General features: G+C 34.4%; 1 protein-coding gene across 6 annotated transcripts in view; it reads right to left on the bottom strand.

Moving 5' to 3' along the window:
• Positions 1 to 26209, bottom strand: part of NBEA (neurobeachin) — a 650396-nt gene that overhangs the window by 374787 nt on the left and 249400 nt on the right. For 4 of the 6 annotated variants that reach the window (XM_081551831.1, XM_081551834.1, XM_081551833.1 and 1 more), the window contains 3 exons: positions 23663 to 23817; positions 21308 to 21434; positions 10299 to 10426 (listed from right to left, as the gene is read on the bottom strand). In XM_081551831.1, coding sequence (XP_081407957.1) covers positions 10299 to 10426; positions 21308 to 21434; positions 23663 to 23817 — 410 coding nt within the window. Of the gene's footprint in view, positions 1 to 6134; positions 6204 to 10298; positions 10427 to 10537; positions 10748 to 21307; positions 21435 to 23662; positions 23818 to 26209 lie in introns of those variants that run through there. The other 2 variants (XM_081551835.1, XM_081551836.1) reach the window with 2 other exon arrangements.

Genomic DNA, 26209 nt, shown 5'->3' on the forward strand with positions numbered 1-26209 from the left:
TCTACTTCCCTGGTAGCTCAGACAGTAAAGCGTCTGCCTTCAATATGGGAGACCTGGGTTCAATCCCTGGGTTGGGAAGATCTCCTGGAGAAAGAAATAGCAACCCACTTCAGTATTCATGCCTGGAAAATCCCATGGACCAAGGAGCCTGGGGGGCTACAGTCTATGGGTCGCAAAGAGTCAGACATGACTGAACGACTTCACTTTCCTTTCTTTTCAAGGTCTACTCTTGATTTGTATGCTGCTTTCATATCTCCTATCTCTTTGAAAAAGATGCATTTCAATATGCTTTTACTCCTAATTTCTCTCCTGGGAGACTAGGAAATAATATTATCTCTGACTGTATCCGTATAGTATACTACAGAATACTTCATGTAGTATTTTATACATACCCAATATATTTGATATACTATATGTATCATATTCAGTAAATCCTTTTGGTAAATAAGGTTTCTCTGAATTTTCATTAGTCCTTAACTTTGTACTAGGTTGCTGAAATATAGTTCCAGTTTAGTTAGTCAATGAGATCTATGGTGAGAGTCATAAAAATTTTAGTGAATGAAAAAATAATACTGGTTTGAGGGCTTTAGTAAAATCATTCTCCTTGACAAATCATGTCTTCTTTGCTTTAATTACATTTATCAGCTAAAATGAGATTCCCATATTGAAATACATACAAAACTTAGCAGTTTGAAACTTTTTACTTATGATAGTATAATTTCTCCTTTTAGAGGATGTTGTTTCCCTGTTAGAAGTTACCTATGATGGAAAAATATTTGTTAACATATAAATTTCACATATATCCATATATTAACTATTTCCCGCACTCTCCTTTGTGTGTATCTAGTTTCCAACCCTCTGTTTCACAAATGTATTTACTGCTGTGCTGGCAATGAATTTCATTATCTTTAATTGTCTGTAAAAGTCTTTATTTCCCCTTCATTTTTGAAGAGTATTGTCACTGGACAAAGAATTTCAGGTTGGAAGTCTATCAAAACTTAAAAGATGTTCCATTATTTTCTGATTTGCATAATTTCTGACTAAAGGTTGATGATAATTTTATTTTGAAATCATGGTTTTTCCTGACAGTGATCTCAAAATTTTAATTTTAATTATATGTTAAAATTGACTGTTTTTACTCTGTGTGTAACTTTCTGTGAGATATAACATATATATTGATCCATGTATCACCATCATCCCAGAGAATCCCTTGTAATTTTCCTTTACAATGACACCATTTTCCACCTATAAACCCTGGCCAATACTGATCTGTTTTGAGGATGCCCAAAAAATAAAAAGGAAACATAGCATACAGAACCCCTGTGGTGAGCTTTTCTTTCACACAATAATGTCAATGAGATTCAACCAAGTAGTAAGGTTTATCAACAGTGTGTCCCTTTCTTCTGCTGTCTGAATCCACCACAGTCCTTTTTTTTTTTTAAACTCACTAAAAACCATTTTCTCCAGTTTTGGCTATTACATGAATATTCATGTACAGGTTTTTGCTTGAAAGTAAGTTTTCATTTCCTTAATTTCAAGGAATGGGATCACAGGGTCATATAAATGAATGCTTAACTCAGTAATAGTCCCACACTGTCTTCTCAGTGACTGCCACCATGCAGTCTCAAAGCCATAGATAAGAGTGCCAGTTGTTTCAACATCTCCCCAGCACTTGGAATTATGGTTTGTTTTTTTTTAGTCATTCTTCTATATGTTTGTAGTGCTCAGCCAACCTGGTTTTAATTTGCATTTAGTTTGTGCTAAGAGTGACCATCTTTTTATGAGCTTATTTCACATCCTAATGTGATCTTTGCTCAAGTATCTGTTCAAGCCATTTTTAAATAAGTTGGTTTGCTTAATATTGATGACTACTTTTGAAATTTTCTCTTGAAATGTGATTTTGAACAGTTTAATAATGTTGTTCAATGGATTTTTTTGTTTTTTCCTTTGTGTTCATCCTGATTGAGGTTAGTTGAATTTCTTGGATCTTAGGATTTGTAGTTTTCAAATTATCTGGCTATTATTTTTTCAAAAAAAAAAAAATACACATACACCCATATCATCTTAACTTCCTTTTTCTTGGACTTCAATTTTATGTATGTTAAACTGCTTGATCTATCTCATAGGCTCCTATGGTTCTGTTTCCTATTTATTCAGTCCTTTTTTTTTCCTACTTCAGTTTTTAAAGATACAATTCTATACTTCAAATTCAGTTTTATTGTCTTAGTGTATAATAAGTCATTAAATCCATCAAATGAATTTTCCAGGTTAGTTACACTGGGAGGGCAAGTCCACTTCCTATGATTCTATCATAAAAAAGTCAAGATCACACTAACTCTTTTAGAATTTTCCTTCAAAATATTACACTACTGCACCTTTCTTCCTATTACTGTCAATAGCTTATAAGTAAGTGTTAGTTGCTCAGTCCTGTCTGACTCTGCAGTCCCACTGACTGTAGCCCGCCAGGCTCCTTTGTCTATGGAATTCTCCAGGCAAGAATACCGGAGTGGGTAGACGTTCCCTTCTCCAGGAGATCTTCCCAACCCAGAGATCGAACCCAGGTCTCTTGCACTGCAAACAAATTCTTCACCTTCTAAGCTGCCAGGGAAGTCCAGCCAATAGCTCTTATACGACATTATACCAGGTGGTGATAGCGGTAAAAAGCCTGCCTGCCAACTGGGGAGACATGAGAGATGTGGGTTTGATACCTAGATCGGGAAGATCCTCGGGAGGAGAGCATGGCAACCTACTCCAGTATTCTTGTAAGGAGAATCCCATGGACAGAGGACCCTGGGGACAACAGTCCATAAGTTTACAAAGAGTCGGACAGGACTGTAATGACTTAGCATGCATATTCAATTAGATTCATTAGATTACTAAAGAAACGTTGATCTTGACTAAAGACTGTTATTTCATGGGTTTTAATTTGATCTTCCCATTTTTGAAACTAGTACAGCGAAGCAAAACAGGATCTTATGCATTTAAAGTAAAATTCTTAAACACATACAATATATACTATGTAACAGATACTCAAAGATATTCTGAGGTCATGTTAGATTATAATATATGAAGGCAATCTGGCTGTCAATGCTGAGTCAAGTGATACAGCTAACCAAACAGGCAACAAGGTGGAATCCTTGTTGATTCCTATGAAAAACTCCTTTTTGAAGATGTTATAAGTATGATAATCTGATTTTCTTTCACTTTTAATTTATGTTTTTATCTAGATGCCCAAAATGTTTTGTTTTTTTTTCTTTTTCTCTAAAGTCCATTAATTTTACTAGAATGCATCTCAATGTTGGTCATTTAGGTAATTTTCTCAGATATTCAGTGTGCCTTTTAAATATATATATTTTAAAACTATTTTTTAATGCTAAGAGTTTCTGTGAATTACTGATCTTATTATCTTTTATTTTTCTGTTCCTTGCTTTGTTTATTTTGGAAACTCATATCAATGTTGAATATGCTACATTTGCCTTTCACTCTCTTTTCTCATTTCTTTAAGTCACTATTTTTTGATATTTATAGTTTCTCTTTTTACCTTATATTTCTCTTATAGCCTTATCTGGTGAATTTATTTACTTCTTTATTTCTTCTAATTTAGTCTTAATTTCTAAAATTATGTTTCCCTTTATTTCCAGTTCTTTCTTAATTCCTATCAGTACATCTGTGGGGTTCTCTACATTCTGATATAAATTACTCCTGTCCTGTATTACTTCCTAATGTTTATTAAAATTTTTCATCTTTTTTTTCTGGTATTTATGGCTTTGAGGCATTTTCTACTTTCTCTCATTTTCCTTTTCCTAAAATATGGTATTTTGATCCTTTTTATTACTATTTTTTGTGAAATTGGGTTATCTGAACTTCTAGGTCATTTTAACATAGCTATTCTTTTCCTCTTCAGATTCTAGAGATCTCTCTCGTTTGTTTTTATGTAGTTTTTTTAAAAAATGAGTCTACTTTCTGAGATCTAGTAGCTCTGTTTGTCTTCCCCAGTTTTATGTGAGTATTTTGTCTCTTTTGCTCTCTGTTGCTCAATTTGGATTCTATTCATAGCAGTTTCTCCTCAATGTGGGACTTCGTCCGGGAAGAGAACTCTGGTTGGTTTAATTTTTCATGGTGTTTAGATGCTCTCACCCCTTCTAAACATACCAGGGAACCCCTGGATTCATCTCCCCGTTTTATCTGCTGTTTTCAAATTGGCCTTCTGGGTTTTCCAGTCGGTAGCTGTACAACACCATATTCTTCAGATGTTCTCTTGCTTCCCACAATCCTATCCAATTCACCTGCTGATACCATGTATGCTGCTTCTGCTGCTGCTGCTAAGTCGTTTCCATCATGTCCAACTCCGCGTGACCCCACAGACGGCAGCCCACCAGGCTCCGCCGTCCCTGGGATTCTCCAGGCAAGAACACTGGAGTGGGTTGCCATTTCCTTCTCCAATGCATGAAAGTGAAAAGTGAAAGTGAAGCCACTCAGTCGTGTCCGACTCTTAGCGACCCCATGCTGCTACTGCTGAGTCGCTTCAGTCGTGTCCGACTCTGTGCGAGCCCACAGACGGCGGCCCACCAGGCTCCCCTGTCCCTGGGATTCTCCAGGCAAGAATACTGGAGTGGGTTGCCATTTCCTTCTCCAATACATGAAAGTGAAAAGTGAAAATGAAGTTGCTCAGTCGTGTCCGACTTGCAGCGACCCCATGGATTGCAGCCTACCAGGCTCCTCTGTCCATGGGATTTTCCAGGCAAGAGTACTGGAGTGGGGTGCCATTGCCTTCTCCAAGGACTGCAGCCAACTGGGCTCCTTCGTCCATGGAATTCTCCAGGCGAGAGCACTGGAGTGGGTTGCCACTGCCTTCTCCGATTCTGTGTATATCTCCTAGTTATAGCTGGATTGTCCCCCCAGGCTACTTTAGGGTTCAGCAGGATACACAGTTACCTGGTTTTGATGTAAAGGTATACTTGCTGTTGTAGTTATTGTTTTACTATCCACTGTTTTGCTCATGAAGGAATTCAGGGATACTTAAAAACTAAGCCCCCATTGCCATCTACCCTAAATTTGTCATGTACTTTTCTGTATTATTGCAATTTTAAAAATTAATAACTACTGAAACTATTTTAATTTGTAAGTTCTGAATTAAACATACTCAAGTTTTTCTAATTATGTGGGCATATTGTTACTGTGAATAATTCAAAGGCGATATAAGTTTTTTGAGTAGGCTCATTCCTTTCATAACATTTCAGTGATGTTCTTAATTTAAACTATAAACATTCTTGAGTATTATATAATTTTAATAAAATTTATCAGTGTTACTATAAGTATAATAGATACTTAAGTGACATTTCCTGCACTGCTATTATCCCTTCCTAAGATGTTTCAACTTAAACGCTGCTTCTAAGGTGGGTTGTGTATCACATCCAGTATTGCCCCTCCCACCCACCCCAGTCTTAACTATAACAGGGATAGACACCTAACCCAAGGTTGAGCCATTCAGATTCTCTCATTATAGGAAGTGACTATAGTCAGATGGTAAAAGAAGTTTACATTCAGGCACATCGACAGTCAAGTACGGGGTGCCATGCTGGGCCACATCCTGATGACTAAGAAAATGAAGTTAGTCTGAGAGACAAGTGAAAAATTTGAGTTGATAAACAGAGACAAGCAAAGATAGGAGGATATGAAGCTGCCTTTAGAGGTAAAGGGAGTAGCCCTGGTTACTGACTCCCCGTTGCTCTTTCTAGGCCACCTCAAGTCTATCTGTATTTCATTTCCTGTTTTTGGATGCTTATGAGACTAACTGCTGTATCCCCATCATAATTAAATTATATGTAATGATCTTGTGAGTTCTCAACCAAATATAAATAATGCTCACAGAATACAACAGTGATATTCAGAGCCACTCTCTGCTGTTGTGGAATAAGACAGAGTAAAGAGCACTAGGCTAACACACACAAACACACACTGAAACATCTTCCCTTCTAATTAACTTGGGTGATTACTGCTTCTTTATTACTATGGCAACTCTAGACTCATGGTAGTTTTAAGACCTCCTGAATAAAAATTACAAAGATCTAATATCAGCAATCAAACTACAACTGGACTTTCTTCCTTAAATCTTAACTCAAGGTTAAGCTTACTCTTATAGGTTGCTCTCAACTCTTTAAGAAAAGCCTCATGGTTCCTCTGAAGTGACTCCTCCACTGCTCCTTAAGCCAAATAAATAAAACAATTTTGGATCAAAGTTTGTTCTATCATCTTGGGCTGGTATATTTTGATACTTGTATACATATTTACCCTAATTTTTACATATTAGTTTGAAAATTGAAAGGCTATTATTTTTCTTAGAGAAAGTTTACCAAGCTCCTAAAAGTTCATACTTAAAAAATCCTTAACTATTGCCAAGAGGAAAAAACACACACACACACACATCGAAAGCTATGCAAAAATAGCAAATGTTAACAAATGAACTTAAAAGATGTGAACAATGCTGATTACTCTAGAATCATACAATAATAAATTAACACATATCAGCTAAAACTGATAGACAAATTAAGAAAATAAAAGGATATTATTTTGACAGGTGTTTTAAAGGACACAAACAATATAAACTACTGATAATTATTCTACGAGAAAAACTTAAATGGAATACATGTGAATTAAGAAAAACTGAATATAAAACAATAAAAAAGATTCAATTCAAATATATTTTATGATTATTTGAAATTATGAGTAATTGCCTTCTCTTTTCATAAGATGCTAAAATACCCTCAGTTACCTAAATCCAGTTTTGCTCCTACCATGTACACATGATGAAATCAAAAGCATTGAGATTTATTCCTTAGAAGGATTATTTTTGAACAGAAATATTCAACAGCTACAGGTAAGATATTCTTATCACGTAACTCTCCTGCTCTTCAGGATACTCTGACAGTCTTTTTTCTCAGAAGAGATAAATAATGTACCAAAATATGGAAAGAGGGGAAATGGAGCAGAGGGAAAAAGAAAGAATGATCAAGAGTACATGTTCAAGAATGAAAACATGACAGGATACGTAACTTCCATAGGCTGGGGTAGAGAGCAAGAGCAGACTTTGTGCACACAGAGGAGCCAACTCATGGGTGTGGATGATTGATCAATATTGGGAATTCTCACCACAGAACACAAATTTTATCTATCTCCCCTTATTTTATTTTCAAAACTTACCTCTACTAAACATTATCAGTAACAAAAATAATGCTCTATTCAAGTACAAGAGAAAAGATACTCAATATTACGTACAAGAATCTAGGCTAGGCAATGTTAATAAGACCAATAAAATACTTCCTATTTACAAATGAAAATAATTTTATTAATATTGTATAAATAAAACAGCGGAGAAGAACAGACAAGAAGGCATTAATTTGGCATAAGGAATCTGAAGCAGGACTCAATAGATGAGAATAATTTTGAGGAAAGAAAACCATAAAAAGATCCAGTGCAGAAGAAAGAGCTGTACAAAAACAAGGAGATGTGACATGTGTGACTCAATGAATGTTAAAGGAATGTCTTCTATAGCAAAAGGACAGCGGCTAGTTGAGTCTGAAAAGGAAGGTTATGACTAAATTGTGAGGGATACTAAATGTTCTGGAATACAGCAGAGAATCCTACATTTTTTTGATTGTTCAGTCTAGCAGAAATTTGGAGGACTGTACCTTAACATGGTCAACTTTCTATTTTGTCAAGTAATGGCATTTACAAAACAAAACTCAAAACTGAATAATCTCCCATTTGCTATCATCATTTTATTAAGAAAAATCATTTTAACAAAAAAGGAGGAATATTAAATCAACACAGTTTTAAAAGTGGGGTATATTAAAATTTATTGGATGTAGAAAAGTGAAGAAATAAAATTATATTCTGCTAAGTAAATACAAAGTGAACTTTGAATATATAACTTGTTCTAATGCTTCATTTTTAGCATAGTTACCTTTTAAAAAATGCAATAGGAATATTCCTAATGCTCTTTCAACTCAATTCAGAGTTTTTGAGGTAAACTTAGGGAAGCCCATGAAAAAAAACTCTTAATTACCAGGATATTTCTCCAACCTTCTCTGCAGTGCTGGGAAGAAATAAGAAACAGACCAGATGTCTGACCATGGAAAATTCTGGAAAGGGGGCTGGCTACATATGTGGGGTTCTGACTGACCAACGTAGAGCAGTTAAAGGTCATCTGATAGTAATTCCTTAGAACTTAAAATTGTCACACATTATCATTTAGAAACCAATAATGTAAGCCTCATAACTTCAAATAATTCATTCCTTCTTTGCTTTGGCTACTGAAAAACAGTGCTGCATTTGTGTCCTAATTTCAGTAACAGTACAGGATCCATCACTAACATTACTACATTACTAACTTTATTCCATGTTTAGTTTAGCATGTCTTTGTTCAGTATTTATGATTTTCTTTGGTAAATCTGTAAAATCATTTCTGGAAAATATATACATATATAATAGAAAAAAAGATTTTGGGTAACAAGGAAACATTTGAGATTTATTTTTCAATAATTCTTATTGAATTTTTTTCTTATTATACTTGTAACACATGTTATAGGGTCACTGCACTAACCATTCTTTTGACCTAGGGCACTCTTCTAGTAAACTGCATGGCTTATCTCCTTTAAGTCTTTGCTGAGATGTAACTTTTTCTATTGAATAATTTAAAATTAATCACCCTTCTTTAAAACTGCAACCTAATCCTGACACTGCTATAATCCCAATTCCCTATGATGTATTAATACTTATCATTTTACACAGCACTTGTACCAGCTTCTAATGTGCTATCTCATTTAATTATTTATTTTGCTTAGTGTTTATTTGTGTTTTCTCTTTGATAGAACATAAGGTACACAAGGCAGGGATCTTTCTTATTTACTAATATATTCCAAGTATCTAACAGCACTTGGTCTAGAGCAAGAAGACAACCATATGACACTATTATTAGAGCTTTATGTGCATTATTCGGAGAAGGCAATGGCACCCCACTCCAGTACTCTTGCCTGGAAAATCCCATGGACAGAGGAGCCTGGTAGGCTACAGTCCAAGGGGTCGCTAAGAGTTGGACACGACTGAGCGACTTCACTTTCACTTTTCCCTTTCATGCACTGGAGAAGGAAATGGCAATCCACTCCAGTATTCTTGCCTGGAGAATCCCAGGAACGGTGGAGCCTGATGGGCTGCCGTCTATGGGGTCGCACAGAGTCGGACACGACTGAAGCGACTTAGCAGCAGCAGTAGCATATGCATTATTTAAAATTTAATTCTCACAAGTCCTCTATGTGGGAGTATTATCATTGACTACATCTTACAGAAAGAAACTAAGGTACAAAATGGGTAAGTAACTCACAAAGGTCATATAGCTAAGAAAGCAGTGAAACAAGGATTTGAATTCAGGTTATTAACTATTATTGTAGCCACTGACAGAGACAGATTGTGCAAAAGCAAGTAAGACAATAATAGAACAGGTACAGAAAAATGTCTACATTAAATAGGAAGTGAAAAGCCAATATATATATACACACACACACACACATATATATATTTGAAAACATATATGAAATTTGCTTATTATATGTCTGCTAAATTTAAGGAATAGAACCTAAAGCCATCATTTACTTACAAGATATCAACTAGATATTGATTACCCCGTTCTGAAGCTCATAAATATTTATAAGTCAAAACCTCTTTTTAAAGAAATAAGGCTTCAGACAACCATACTTTTCAAATCTCCTAATACAGGTGCATGTATTAAATCTTCCCAACAGTTAATTTATCTTCTTTGCCTTCTCACTTCATTTAAGCTGCTACTGAGTAGAAGATAACAGCTTCATCATTTCCCAGTTAAGTATTTCTTTATATTTTCTCAGTTAAGGACTGTTGTATTACACGCTATTTGTGACTAAGCAAAGTCACTTAAAGAAATATCAATCTTATAGTTAGGAGATTTTAGTCATCACTGGTTAGCAAACATGCAACTTAAAAAAGGATACACAGCAGTCCTAACAGATTGAGATTATAAGGGCTAGAGTTTCCCTTGCCAACAATTTTCAAATTTTTTCATTCTGTTATGAGCACTGATTGTGAAAATACTCTTGTTTTTTAAAAAATAAGGAGAAAGCATACATGAATATCTTACTAAAATTTGTGGAAGCAATGCCTTCTTATTCTTTTGGCAATAAATATTCCTTTAGTAACACAAGTTATGCCATGATTAACAGATACATTACAGGAAACTAAAATAATAAGAATATAGAGAAAAATCATACCTTCTATCAATAGCTCTTGTCCATGACTGCCAAGAAGTGTACGAGATAGGAATGGGGCAAAGTCTACAAAAATTTCACGAAGAAGAGGAGCAACTTTTTCTAAAGCTCTTTCAAGTTTTGCAGTGATGCTGTTGAAATTAAGACATAAAGACTAGTAAATATGGTTCAACATAAAACATCAAATAAACTTTATTTCTAAATTAAAACCTTTAAAAAAATCACAAAAGTCCAACTCTAACCCACTAAATAGTAACAGCTTCGTGTAGAAGGCACACTGCAGCGTTTCACATTAGTCACAAAGCTACTCAAAAGGCCACAGCTAAATCAGAATGATTATACTGTGGGAAGGAACCAGGGTCCTCACCCACAAGAGCCACAGATACTGGCCATAACTCTAGGAGTTTCAAGAAAAGAAGCTGCTATATGTCTTCTTTGTCCATCTTCCTTTTCACCAAAAAAAAAAAAAAAAACAAAAACTGTTTTGAATACCTACTATATGAGTCACTGTGAAAGTTACAAAGAATAAGTTCTTGTTCTCAAGAGTTTCCTGAAAAGCTGTACAAATAAGGGAATAACTGGAATTCAGTATGACTGAGCTGAATTGCTTTGCCAAAGTAGGCATTTTCTATATCATAAGCCCACTCACTTATTATTTACCAATCATTATATCATTATTTATATTGTTGAATATTCAATTTCAAGTTACATGGCCTTACATAAGCACTCTGATATTCTTGAAAGTACCTCGAGTAGGATATGTAAAAATAAAAACATGGATAAAGAAAATAATTCTACTCAAAAATAAATTCTGCTAAAAAAATTCTGCTCAAATAAATAATTTGGTTATATCTAAATATATCTCTTAGAAGTAAGTGCTTTAGAGTAAGAATGCTTGGATTGGAAGGTTGACTCCAATGTATGCTACCCAGGTGACCCTGGGACATCAAACTTTCTACATCTGCAAAATGAAGATGATAACTCTACTTACCCAATGAGAGTTAATGAGCTAAGGGCATGTGAAGTGCACAAAAAAGAACCTGACATACAGTGAGAGGTCAACAATGATAGCTCTTGTAACTGTTACTTTGAATAAAACACACCTATACTTACTTATACAAAATGTGACTCATATATTTTAACCAAAACAAAATCAATATAATAATCTTAGATAAGCACACACTCTTCTACATGGATGACATGTACAGTAAGGAATTAAACAATACTTCACAATAATAAGAGTTCTTCCACAGTGCTAAGTAATATTTTTGATATATATGAGGAAACCATAAATGACAAAAAATTAATCAGAAAAAAATGTGCAGTATATGATTAACATTTAAAACTAAACTATTTTGTCTTGTTTTAAGTGAATAAAGAGGAATTATGGAATAATATAGGATAATAATAATAATATCCTATATAATAATAATATCCTATATAATATAGGATAATATAGAATTATATAGTAAAGGATGCTTTCTTTCCTAACTTGGAATCAGCATGATCTGAAGTTTCTCTTTGTGTACACAAAGCCTCACCATTAGCATTGCAATTTAACTTTGCCTCCTCTTATACGGATGAACAGCTTTAGAGAAATAAGAACTCAGGTTTAATAACTTAAAGAGAATATCCTGGAGGAACATTTTTAGGCAAGAAAAAGGGAAATGGTGGGGCTTTGCAGACTTGCTAAAGATAAAGAGTTTTCAATATCTGTCCCTACTCCGTTACTCCAGGAGCAAATACCTACATTAGGGCAAGGGTTCTCAATTTCTCAATCTTTATTTAGTGTATTACATAAACATCACTAAGAATGGAAGTCATCTTTCTTTAAAAAAAAATGAAAGGAAAAAAAGCATAGAAAGAAATGAAAGATATTGAATATTATCTTCAAAGCATTAAAAGAAAATAGTTGCCAAACTAGAATCTATTCTGGTTCAAAATATCTTTCAAAAAATAGAGGTGAATTTCAAATATTTCTAGTTAAAAAAAAAAAAAAACTGAAAGAATTCATGAGTGGCAGGCCTACACTAAATGAAAGGAGTATTCTTCAGGAAGAAGGAAAATGATAGCACACAGAAGTCAGACATTCAAAAAAAAATGCTGAGGAAAAATAAATGATAAACATTTGGGTAAATATAAATACATGTTGACCAATAAGACAATAATTGTATTCTCTTGAAGCATTTAAAATTTAACATGCACACACACAGGTATATATATGTATAAATGTGGTTACAAAGTTTGGAGTAAATGAAGTTAAGCTATACTCAGACCCATGCATTGCACTTAGATAATCAAGAATTAATGTTCCAATCTGGAGGATGAGCACTTAAAACACTGTTTCTCAAAGTGTATTCTCAGAGTCAGCAGCACCAAGATCACTTAGTGTAATGGTTAATTTTATGTGTCAATTTGACTGGACAACAAGGTGGCCAGATGTTTGATTAAATATTATTCTGGGTAAGGTCTGTTAGAGTATTTCTGGATTAGATGACAATGTGAATGGGTAGACTGAGTAAAGCCAATTGTCCTCCCTAATGTGCCTATGCCTCATCCGTTCCATATGTAAATAGAACAAAAGGCTGGATAAGAGGGAACCCCTTCTACCTGATAGTTGGTCTTTGCTGGCCTTCAGACTCAACTGAAACATCAACTCTTCTGGGGTTTTGAGCCTCTCAGCTTTCAGACTGGAACTTATACTATTAGGTCTTTAGACTTGAATTAGAACTACATATTGGCTCAGCAACGTGTTTTAATAAGTCTCCTATCTAACTCTGTTGCATACTGATGCTTAAGATCCACTGCACTAAGCAAAAGAAATAAGGTATAAACTCAATCTACAGTTTCTTGTTACTTCTCTATAGTGAATATTTCTTAAGGGCAATATGAATAAAACTGATTAATCACTGCCAAGACTTGGAAGGAAGGAAAGCAGAAAGCAAACTCATAATAAATATTAAGAATAAAAAGGAAGGACTTTCCTACAGACTACAAGAATGTTAAAATAATAACAACAGAATATTGTGAACTATAGTATAACAATAGAATCTACCAAAAGTCACACAAGACAAAAATAGAAAATCTGGGGATAACTGTAAAAATTTAATATATAAACTTTTCCTCAAAAGGAAATCTAGAATCAGACATCTTTGTTTGTGAACTCTACCAAATATTTTAGGAATAAAAAAACAAACAAAACAAGACAAATTAAAAAAATCATATGCAACCTCTTCAAAAGATAAAACAGCTGTATATAACATCATAAAAAAACTGGATTTCTTTTAGGAAGTAAAGGTTTGTTTAACATTTTTTAAATTAAAAGTCATTATAATAGACCACATTAACAGAAAAAGGAGGAAAATCACATGGTCATCTCTGTTACTCCCCTCCAAAAAGAGATAAAATTTAACACTCATAGTGATGGTAACTCAGTTAATTATAAACACAAGAGAATTATTATATTTGATAAAAAGTATCTTTAGTAAATAGGAAACATCATTATTAATGATGGCATATTCAAAACTTATCATTTGAGGTGAATAAAAGAATGCCTGTTCTAGTTACTTCTATAGAAAACTGTACTGGAGGTACTAGGTGATACTAAAAATAAGGAAAAAGAAATAAAAAAGTATAAGGATTTGTGTAATGGGGAATAAAACTGTCAATATTCAAAGATTAAATGACTGTGTACATATATGCTTATTTAGAGATAATAATGGATAAATTAGAAAAAAAATAAAGGTTTCATGATATTAGCCCAATATATTGAAACAAATTATATATACTGGAAAACAGTTAAAATGAAATTTATACAATAAACAAATTTACATTAAAAATATTAAATTCCACTTTTCACCTTAAAGGGGTTAAAAGAGTCTACAATTACCTCCCATGCTAACAACTAGAAAATTTTACAAAATTCAGAGAACAACTATTTTCATACAAAATGCAGGGTATGAGACCACAAATCCTGAGGAAAAAGAAACAAATGACATGAGTCCCACCATCACTCATATTTCCTACATGGAGGTATTTCAACAAGACTAAAATTGTAGTTCAGGAAAGTGAAAGTGAGAAAGAGAAAGTGAGAAACAGAAAGGGAGAACAGAATATACAGGACATAGCACCCACGAGGAAGGTGTCATGGAGAGAACAGTAATCTTTGGCTGAATAACAATCTCTGCATGTGATGTCTGAAAGCTCCCAGTATTAGAAAAGAACAACTTAGAAAGAACAATTATGGAAGAGTCATAACAGACATCTGCACCCCACACAGGGCCTAGAGACTTCTGTAGACACACTGAGCATTCAGGCGAAATCCAGCACACTTTCTAAGCACGGTAAAATTAGTCCAAGAATAAAGGCCATTCTAGATATGGAAGACGGAGAAGGCAATGGCACCCCACTCCAGTACTCCTGCCTGGCAAACCCCATGGATGGAGGAGCCTAGTGGGCTGCAGTCCATGGGGTCGCTAGGAGTCGGACATGACTGAGTGGCTTCACTTTCACTTTTCACTTTCATGCATTGGAGCAGGAAATGGCAACCCACTCCAGTGTTCTTGCCTGGAGAATCCCAGGGATGGGGGAGCCTGGTGGGCTGCCGTCTATGGGGTCGCACAGAGTCGGACACGACTGAAGCGACTTAGCAGCAGCAGCAGCAGCCAGATATGGAAGGACAGTTTTTTGAACAAATAGTGTGACACAAACTGGACTTTCATAGTCAAAAATATAAAGCTGGACATAGATCTCACCCCTTACATAAAAATCAGCTCAAAATGGGACCCCGACTTAAAATTAAAACTGTTACTGAAACCACAGAACTTGATAGAATACACAGGAAAAAAATCTTTGGGACTTGCGGGGGGTGAAGATTTCTTAGACAGGACAGCATGATAAACTAGACTATAACAAAAATTCAGTTTTCCTCTGCTACAAAGAACATAAAAATAAGCTATAGTCTGAGAGCAAATACTTGGAAACATCATTTCTGGAAATGGACTTGTACTAAGAATACTGAATGCACAAGACTCAAAAGTGAAAAAGCAATCTAATTATAAAGTGGGCAAAAGACATAAACAGACATTTCACTGAAGAGGACATACTAATAGCAAATAAGCACACAAAAATATGTTCAGAATCATCCATTAGGAAAATTCAAATTAAGAACACAATGAGATATCCCTATATACCTACGAAAATGGCCTACAAAAAAAAAAAAAGACAAAACCAAACTGATAAAAATGAGGAGAAACTGTACTACTCATACATTGCTTGTGGGAGTTTTTTAATAAACTTGAATAGGTACTTACCATATTAGCCCAGCAATCTCACTCTTGGGCACTAATCCCAGAGAAATGAAAACATATGTTTACATAAAAATAAAAAGGTTTATAGCAGCCTTTTTTTTTTTGGTACTAGCCAAAAACTGGAAAAAAAACCTGAATGTTCTTTAGAGGATGAATGGTTAAACAAACTGTCATACATCCATATCATGAAATAGTACTCAGAAATTCAAAAGAAACAATCTGTTAAAAAACACAATGACACTTGTATGGATATCATGGCATTACACTGAGAAAGATCAATCTTCAAATTCACTTCTGAAACACTTACAAGTCAAAGAAGAAATCATAGAGAAACTTAGAAAAAATACTGAATGAAAATTAAAACAACATTAAATTTGTGAAATATAGCTAAAATAATGCCTAGTGGAAGAGTTATGGCTTTAAATCCTCATAATAGAAAAGAAGAAATCTAAAATCAAAGAACTAAGCAAGGGCTTGGCAAGTATTTCCTACAGAGGGTAAGATACAAAATATTTTAAGATTTTAGGCCATGTTATCTCTGTTGCTACTACTTAACTCTGCATTGTAGTGTGAAAGCTGTCACAGGCAACACATAAACAAATGATCTTATTGTATTCCAATAAAAATGTATATATAAAGTATATGATGACAGGCAGATTTGGGCCCTGGGTGGTAGTTTATAGACTCCTGATTTATTATCTACCTTAAGACTCTAGAAAAAGAAAATTAAGCAAACCTGAAATAACTAAAAGGAAACTTTTACAAAGTAGAATTTGATGTAATTGAAACAGAAAAAGAAGTAATGAATCAAATACCTACTTTCTGAAGGGAAATTATAGTATTGAAAAATCAATGGAACTCTACTGATGCTAAAATGAGAAAAGGCATAAGATATTAACAAATTCAAAGATGAAAGAGGAAACATCATTAGAGAGTTCCTACAAGTATCTTAATAAAATTATGAAAAACTTTATGACAATAAATCTAACCAAATAGATAAATGGCTGAATTTTGGCCACAAATGACCAAAACTGATGCAAAAAGAAAATAGAAGTCTGAATAGTCATCTATCCACTGAAAGAATTTAATCTGTAAAACATCCGCAGTAAAAAAAAAAAAAAATTCCAGAGATTGCTTCATTGGTGAAATCTCAAACATCTAAGAATAAATGACACTAAAGCTACAAGTAGTTGCAAATACAAGATGGCTGATCTGAATGCTGAGTTCCAAAGGATGCTGCTGCTGCTGCTGCTAAGTCGCATCAGTCGTGCCTGACTCTGCGACCCCACAGACGGCAGCCCACCAGGCTCTCCTGTCCCTGGGATTCCCCAGGCAAGAACACTGGAGTAGGTTGCCATTTCCTTCTCCAATGCATGAAAGTGAAAAGTGAAAGTGAAGTTGCTCAGTCACGTCCGACTCTTAGCGACCCCATGGACTGCAGCCTACCAGGCTCCTCCGTCCATGGGATTTTCCAGGTGAGAGTACTGGAGTGGGGTGCCATTGCCTTCTCCACCAAAGGATAGCCAGGAGAGATAAGAAAGCCTTCCTAAGTGATCAATGCAAAGAAAGAGGAAAACAATAGGATGGGAGAGACTAGTGATTGCCAAGAAAATTAGAAAAACCAAGGGAACATTTCATGCAAAGATGAGCACAATAAAGGACAGGAATGGTATGGACCTAACAGAAGCAGAAGATATTAAGAAGAGGTGGCAAGAATACACAGAACTATACACAAAAGATCTTCATGACCCAGATAACCACCAAGGTGTAATCACTCACCTAGAGCTAGACATTCTGAAATGTGAAGTCAAGAGGGCCTTAGGAAGCATCACTACAAACAAAGCTCCTGGAAGGGATGGAATTCCAGCTGAGCTATTTTAAATTCTAAAAGATGATGCTGTGAAAGTGCTGCCCTCAATATGTCAGCAAATTTGGAAAACCCAGCAGTGGCCACAGGACTGGAAAAGGTCAGTTTTCATTCCAATCCCAAAGAAAGGCAATGCCAAAGAATGCTCAAACTACCCCGCAATTGCACTCATCTCACGCGCCAACAAAGTAATGCTCAAAATTCTCCAAGCTGGGCTTCAACAGTACGTGAACCAAGAACTTCCAGAGGTTCAAGCTGGATTTAGAAAAGGCAGAGGAACCAGAGACCAAATAGCCAGCATCTGTTGGATCAGAGAAAAAGCTAGAGAATTTCAGAAAAACATCTACATCTGCTTCATCGACTATGCTACAGCCTTTGACTGTGTGGATCACAACAAACTGTGGAAAATTCTTAAAGAGATGCGAATACAAGACCACCGTACCTGCCTCCTGAGAAATCTGTATGCACGGCATGAAGCAACAGTTAGAACCAGACATGCAACAACAGACTGGTTCCAAATTGGGAAAGGAGTATGTCAAGGCTGTATATTGTCACCCTGCTTATTTAATTTAGATGCAGAGTACATCATGTGAAATGCCAGGCTGGATGAAGCACAAGCTGGAATCAAGATTGCTGGGAGAAATATCAATAACTTCAGATATGCAGATGACATCACCCTTATGGCAGAAAGCAAAGAAGAATAAGAGCCTCTTGATGAAAGTGAAAGAGGAGAAAGAAAACTCTGGTTTAGAACTCAACATTCAAAATACTAAGATCATGGCATCTGGTCCCATCACGTCATGGCAAATAGATGGGGATACAATGGAAACAGTGAGAGACTTTATTTTCTTGGGCTCCAAAATCACTGCAGATGGTGACTGTAGCCATGAAATTAAAAGACGCTTGCCCCTTGGAATAAAAGCTATGACCAAACCTAGCTGCTGCTGCTCCTACTAAGTCGCTTCAGTCGTGACCAACTCTGAGACCCCAAAGACGGCAGCCCACCAGGCTCCGCCGTTCCTGGGATTCTCCAGGCAAGAATACTGGAGTGGGTTGCCATTTCCTTCTCCAGTGCATGCAAGGGAAAAGTAAGTCGCTCAGTCGTGTCCGACTCTTAGCAACCCCATGGACTGTAGCCTACCAGGCTCCTCTGTCCATGGGATTTTCCAGGCAAGAGTACTGGAGTGGAGTGCCATTGCCTTCTCTGACCTAGACAGCGTATTAAAAAGCAGAGACATTACTTTGCCAACAAAGTTCCATCTAGTCAACTGGAAATTTGTTCTTTTAAACTAAAGAAATGGAAGGAAAAGAAGCTACTTACAGTTTGGAAATAACAACACTAAAAGAGATCTATAGGTGATATATAACCCTAGTTGCAATAGATCTGTAAATTCCATTACTTATTAAAACTCCAGCAAGTTGGTTTTAATATGGATATTGATATACTGAATCTAAAATTTAAATGGAAATGCACAGCATCAACAATAGCTTAGCCTTCCTTGGAATAAAAAGGACAGGATGGGAAAACAGTATTTACCCAGATACTTATCTTTCTTAGACTAAAGCTAATTATGACAGTATGTCACAAGGACAGACAAACAAACTGAGTAGAATGGAGTGCCAAAGCAAAATCCATTACAGAGGAACACCATTTATGACAAAAGTGGCACAGCAAGGGAGATAGGAGAGTTTCTCAAATAAATGGTACTGGCTCATCTTGACATCCATATCACTTCTACTTCATAAAATTCACAAAACTCAGTTCCAGAGGAACTATGCATCTCAATATAAAAAGCAGCCAGAGGATGAGCTGGGGAAAATTCAGGCAAAGATCTCATCTTCAACACAAAAGCACCAAAACCCAAAAAACTTGATAAATTGAGTTTCATTAAAATTTACAGCTTCTGTTAATCAAAACAGATTCCACAGATGATAAGAAAAGCCACAGAATGGGAGAAGGTATATATATATAAGACATATAACCATCAAAGGGTTCATTTTCAAAATGCATAAGGAGTAAAGCCTTTACAAATTAAGGAGAAAAGCCTTTACAAATTAAGGAGAAGATAACTCAATGTTTTAAAATGAGTAAGAGATTTCAACAGAGAAATCACAAAAGAGGAAAACCAAAGGACCAATAAATATCGGTCCTTTGTCCATGCCAAAAAGTCCATTCGGGGAATTCATCCATAAGATATTACAATATATAAGAAGATGCTCAACCTCATTAAGTACCAGAAAAATACAAACAAAAAATACAATGAAGTGCCACTGACTCAATGGACATGAATTTGAACAAACTCCGGGAGAGAGTAGAGGACAAAGGAGCCTGGTGAACTGCAGTCTAAGAGGTGGCAGAGTCAGACACAGCTTACTGATTGAACAACCACCACCACTATACTTCCACCAAAATGGCTAAAATGGAAAAGTGACAATACTAAGTATTATTACAGATTTAACAAATTAAGCACTCTCATAAGGTGCTAATTGAGTTTAGTAAACTTGCATTAATCACTCTGGAAAACATTTGGCATTGTCTAGTAAAATTAAACATATATATATGAATCAGCAATTCCACTCAGTTATTTACCCAACAGATATGTATACAAATGTGCAGTATACCTAACAGTAATGTACAAACAGCACTGTTATGTAAAAAAGTAGCATTACTTGTAATAGTGCAAACCTGGAAAATTCCAAATGCCCATCATCAGTAAAACAGATTAATAAATTGTAGTATACAACCACTAAGAAATAAACATGAACAAAACTATTGCTACATGCAATACAGAGAAAATCACCAAAACATAATGTTGAACAGAAGAAACCAGAGACAAAAAGAACCCATACTGTGCAATTCCATTCATATAAAATTCAAAAAAGACAAAACTAATTCAGTTTTAAGTCTGAGTGATGGATTTGAAGAAGAGCAAGAATAGAGCCAAAAAAAAGCACACAAGATGGGGGGTTTGGGGTACTTGCAATACTCTGTTTTTTGCCTTGAGTGCTGGTAACACAACATCATTCTTTCATTGAGGTTTTATATTCTGTATTTGTGTGATACTTGAATTAAGAACATGAATAAATGTGTGTGTATGTGCAATTTAACACCAAGTATGTGGGCCAACCTGTTCTAGGAATGTTCTTTGATGTATGCATGCTAAGATGCTTCAGTCGTGTCCAACTCTTTGCAACCCCATGGACTGTAGCCCACCAGGCTCCTCTGTCCATGGATTTCTCCAGGCCAGAATACTGGGGTGGGTTGCCATTTCCTTCTCCAGGGGATCTTCCCAACCCAGGGATCAAACCTGAGTCTACTGTGGCTCCTGCATTGCAGGTTGATTCTTTACCACTGAGCCACCAGGAAAGCCAATGTTCTTTGTATGCTACTACAAATCATTTTTATCTATTTATCAAGATACAAAAGATAATGTTCGGTGATTCTACCTCCAATTATACATGTTACGTGTAACTCTATTCTGGAAGACTGTATTTTAAACTCACCATCCCAGCAAAGATGTCCAATTTTATCATAGTGCCACATGGGCATGTTTCTACCTTACATGAAACTGTAACATGTGCTATATGACAGGGATTATAAATTCAGGAAACAGATCTTGAAAACCATTCAAGACTTCTCAGTTCAGACTCTGAAATATAATAAATGATTTTTACATAAAAAATAACTATCTAAAATATCAAAACAACGAACTACATACTTAAACATTCTTAAGAATTCTTAACTGTATCTTTAAATTTAATGAATACTGTTTCACTGTTTTTGAGGTGAAAGGAAGGGAGTAAAATAAGTGAAAAAAACAATTAGTTGTGTATACCTCATGTTTTCAGCTGAATCTTCTGGCATTGGAGCAACAGTTTGTACAGCTGGAAGGTTTTTGCTGGTAGCACCATTCACAAAACTAGAAGAGGAGGAAGAAGACGAAGACCCCGAATCCACGGCACCTGTTTCCAAAATAATAGTTTTTAGCCTTAAATACAAACTTACTGAACATAATAATTTTCATTATATCATTACTGAGTTTGAAAAAAAATATTCATCTGAATTTCAAAATAGAATTAGGCCATTAAAAAAATCATTTGGCCAATGGTACATTAATAATTATAATTATTAAAAATAGCTATTGTATTAAAACAGTTTACTTATATTATGCTAACAAAACTACAAATTACAAATGGGGCATAAATAAAAGACATCAACAAATGAAAATAATTTTAGATAAAATGAGGCTGATAAAACAAAGCAAATTTAGATGTGAAAATATTATCTGCTTTTTTATTGCTATGTTGTTACACTTTTAGTTTTCATCGTTTAAGATATAATTAGCAATAAACTGTCTCAACATAAATTTGTGGCCTTGTAGTATCAATGCTTATTTTAATAACATGATAGCTTAAGAAGGGCTATAATAAGTATATTTGTACCCAATTTTAAAATAATGAGTTTCCTCAACGATATGAAGATGCCATCTTAGAACAGATTTTCCTATCTTACACCATATAAGTATATTAAATAGCTGTGGAGTTGAGGGACATCTAGTGTTCCTAAATGTTATCTTGTCTTTATCTTATCTTGCACTAATATACATAAAACTTGGATTTCACAACAACACTTACACAGCATGTTTGTGCCAAAATCTAAACTAGTTTTGGGTCCAGTTTAGATGCTGACCCTCAGTTTACCTGTGTGCGTGTTTGTGTATCTGTATATATGTATTTCTAAGGAGCATATTCATTACCTACATTTTTATTGTAATATATGTTTTATACTATCACTAGACCTCTGGCTACCATCACTTTCTAAATTTATTATTAATTCATAGAATAGAAATTCAAGGAAAATATCATACCTTATTTCAAATAAAGATAAAAAAGAAATTATTTGCTTTTTACTCTTAAAAGTAAGGATTTAGTCCACAAACACCAAATGCAGATTTTTTTTTTTCCTACTACATTGGCATATTTTAAAGTTCTTAACACTTTTCTGAGTTTACATTTTGGTAAAAGGAAAACATTTTTATTCCTTCTTCTAGAAAGCAGAATGAGTAAAAGAGTAAGACTATAAACTAGCCAGAAAAAAAAAAAACTTTACATAAGAAGTCTTCACACAAGTCAGCTATAAATACTTGTTTTAATATGTATAAATCAAAGATGTTTTGTTCTTTAACACAATGCCATTAATGATGTTTATTTGCTAACATAAATATGCTTCATAGAGTACATTCTACTTACTACAACCCCATAAATGTGCTGTTCATGATGTGTCAGGACTCAGGTGGTATGATAAACAAGATAATACAGAAAGCACAAAGAGCTATGAAGTTAATAAAAATGGGAATAATCTAAGTAATGATAATAGATGGAAAAGTTCAAGGCTATACAGTTTGGAGAAGAGAAGACTACTATAGTCAGGGAAGGAAAGTCAGGGATCATCTTGCGTTGTGTAAATACCTAAAATGGAATCACAAAGATTTGGGTAAGGATTTATTTAGCTAATAATCAACAGGAACATTTCTGGAAATTTACAAAAAAAAAAGTTAATTTAGGCAGGCTTTTAAAATTTGTAGTGATTTGGAATTTTTCTGTTTCTAGAATTTTTAGGAAAATGTTGGACAATGAATGGATATAATTGTAATCTAAGTATATAAATTAATACAATGTCAAACAGTGGTTCTTATTCACATGCACTTTTTGTTAAGTTGAGGCTCTTGCATATCGTCAAGGTTCTTAGGGGAGCTTTGTGAAAAGTATATATTAGGTTTCAACCAGAAAATGTCACTAAATCCATTTGCTGTCATGAATATATATAGTATATTTTGATATTCTTGATAAAGTTTACTAATTTTTACATATCAAATGTCAATGTTCAAATTATCTTTTGGCTTTGCTCCCCAAATATCCTTCAGCAATCTGAGTTCACTATGAAAGTAAACAGCATCTTGTTTTGAGAAGACTCAAAACAAAACCCATAGTGTTTTCAAAAGTGCCTAAAAAGTATTCCCTAGAATTACAAAATCTGAAAGATAACATGAAGAATAATCTTATTAAAGATTAAGATAATCTTAAAATGATCAGAGTATTTTAATTTTTAAGATCAAATAAGCAGAAAAAATGAAGATACAGAAAACAGAAAGAAAAAGATGAAGTATCACAAAAATAGATAAGGACAATACCTGTTGTATTAATCATACTTTTTGGTGTAGCTCCAGTAGCAGAAAATATATTAGAGGTACTGCCTGCTGGCAGTCCACTTCCAGCAGCAGTGGCTCCTACAGTAGTTACAGCTAAACTACCCGGAGGTGGCTTCTTAACAGGTACCACAACACTCCTGCAAAGAAATGATGAAAAATAACACAATGTCTAAGATGAATTCTGATTTTGCATTGGCAGATACATGTAATCAACATCAAAGTATCTTTTAGAAAACATTTTTTTGATGTGGACCATTTTTAAAGTCTTTACTGAATTTGTGACAATATTGCTTCTGGTTTTACATTTTGGTTTATGAGATCTTAGCTCCCTCAACAGGGGTTGAACCTGCCTCCCTTGCATTTGAAGGTGAAGTCTCAATCACTGGACCACCAGGGAAGTCCTATCATCAAATTTTGTCCTCTTTTTTCTTTTTTTTTAAAATAATTCCTGATTGCAACTTCATTGGTGAAAAGAATATAGACATTAAAAGGATATACTGTAAAGTGTTAACTATTATCATCTATTTGGCAAATATTTATGTAGACTCTAGAATTTGGACATCTTTTTTTAAAGATAACATGTGGTCTATAATCATGACCCTAGAAAAATGTGAAAAAGTTAGAATAGTTAGCTCTAGTTAGAATATTTTTCATATATGCACATAGGGATTTTTTTGTAAATATACATATATAAAGTGTCCATTGTATCTCTATTACATTCTAAATGTGGAAAATAGTCATAAGAACATTTGAAAGCCAAATTCTGAACTTCTTCATAGTAAAGCTAAATATAAGGCAAGGAATATGGAATAACAAAGTGGTTCAGTGGTAAGGAATCCGTCTGCAATCCAGGAGACATGGGTTTGATCCCTGAGTTGGGAAGATCCCCTGGAGAAGGAAAAATACTTCAGTATTTTTGCCTGAGAAACCCCGTGGACAGAGGAAACTTAAGGTTACAGTTCATGAGGTTGCAAAAGAGTCAGACACGACTTAAGAGACTAAACAACAACAAACAATAAAATTAAACTTCATTTCCCTGAATAAAATTGAGTCGTTTTTCATAATAGGGATGCTATTACAATGAAAGAGAAATGAGAGGATACACTGGGCATTCGATAAAGGATCTCTTTAGCTTTCAAACATTGACTTTGTGAGCTTAGAAGTTGAAAATGTTCTCATGTTTCTTTAGCATATTTAAATGAATTTCATTAAAAAAAATTCTGAACTTAACATTTGTGTTAACCTTAAATAATGAATGGATGTGAACAGTCAATTTAAAAGATAAAGAAACTATTTCTTTAACATAATATTTTTACTTTATTTCAGTGTAGCTTCATCTTTCTCAAAGTTTACAATACACTAACTCTATTTAATAAATACTTTCAAGCATTACTCACTTACTTATTTATCTTAAAAGTAGATGTATGAGGTATTTTATGTTCAAATATAATGTTTGAAAACAAGTGAACATCAGCAAAAAAATATCCAATCTAAACTAGGTCTTTTTAAAATACCGTCTCTGAGATGTTATTTTATTTGTTTGGCTGTACCAGGTCATTAACCGAGGCATGCGGGCTCTCAGTTGTGGCATGTGGGGTCTAGTTCCCTGACAAGGGATAGAACCCAGGCCTCCTACAATGGGAGCATGGAGTCTTAACCACTGGACCATCAGGGAAGTTCCTAAAATAGACCTTTTAAACTAGGTCTTTTAAATTGTAAATAAAAATTTAATTTTATCATTAAAAAGCTCTATTTAAAGGAAACTATATCAATGACTCATTGACAAGTCTATGGTTTAAATATTTTAATACCAACAATTTTTAAAAGAAAAATGACTTCATCAATGTAAAAAAATCTAAATTTTTAAGGATTATTATTTTCACTTTTAGGGGCATTTAAAATATTTTTGTGACCATAGTAATTTTAATGTTAGATAATTTTAACCTCTGCCCCCCCCAAATTCTTCCATTAGCTCTTTCTGGATACTTTTTTTTCCCTTAATGGATAGAGTCAATTCATTAGACTCAACCTTGTACTTTCAACTATCTTATTAAATTTCCAAAAGCACACACTACGCTTTCAATCCCTTCACTGAACATTCCTGATCGAATACTTTAATTTACTTCACTGAGAGGCGGTGTAACATTATGGAGAGTATACAGGATGCGGAGTTAGAAGATTAAGTCTTGAGAACTAAATCACTTTCAAGCTATGTGATATTAAATTTCAGTTTTTCAGTAAAAATGGCACGGCAAATGCGACTTATTTCACATAAATCTGGATAAATTAAATGAGACTGTATTTAAAAGAATCTTGTCAAATTAAGAGACGCCTTATAAATGTTAATAATTTTTACCACTTTTTAAATTGAAATAATTCTCTGCCTGTAAGATAAGGTATTTATTTACAATGATACACATAAAGATCAACAGAAAAGAAACCAAACTAATATTTTGGATTTATCATTAAAACTTTTCCCTAAACTCTTCCCTTGTCATTGACAAGCTAGCAAGAAAACAAAATTATCAA

Source organism: Giraffa tippelskirchi, chromosome 12 (assembly GCF_054371585.1).
Source record: "Giraffa tippelskirchi isolate mGirTip1 chromosome 12, T2T-mGirTip1v1.2.pri, whole genome shotgun sequence".
Classification (NCBI taxonomy): domain Eukaryota; kingdom Metazoa; phylum Chordata; class Mammalia; order Artiodactyla; family Giraffidae; genus Giraffa; species Giraffa tippelskirchi.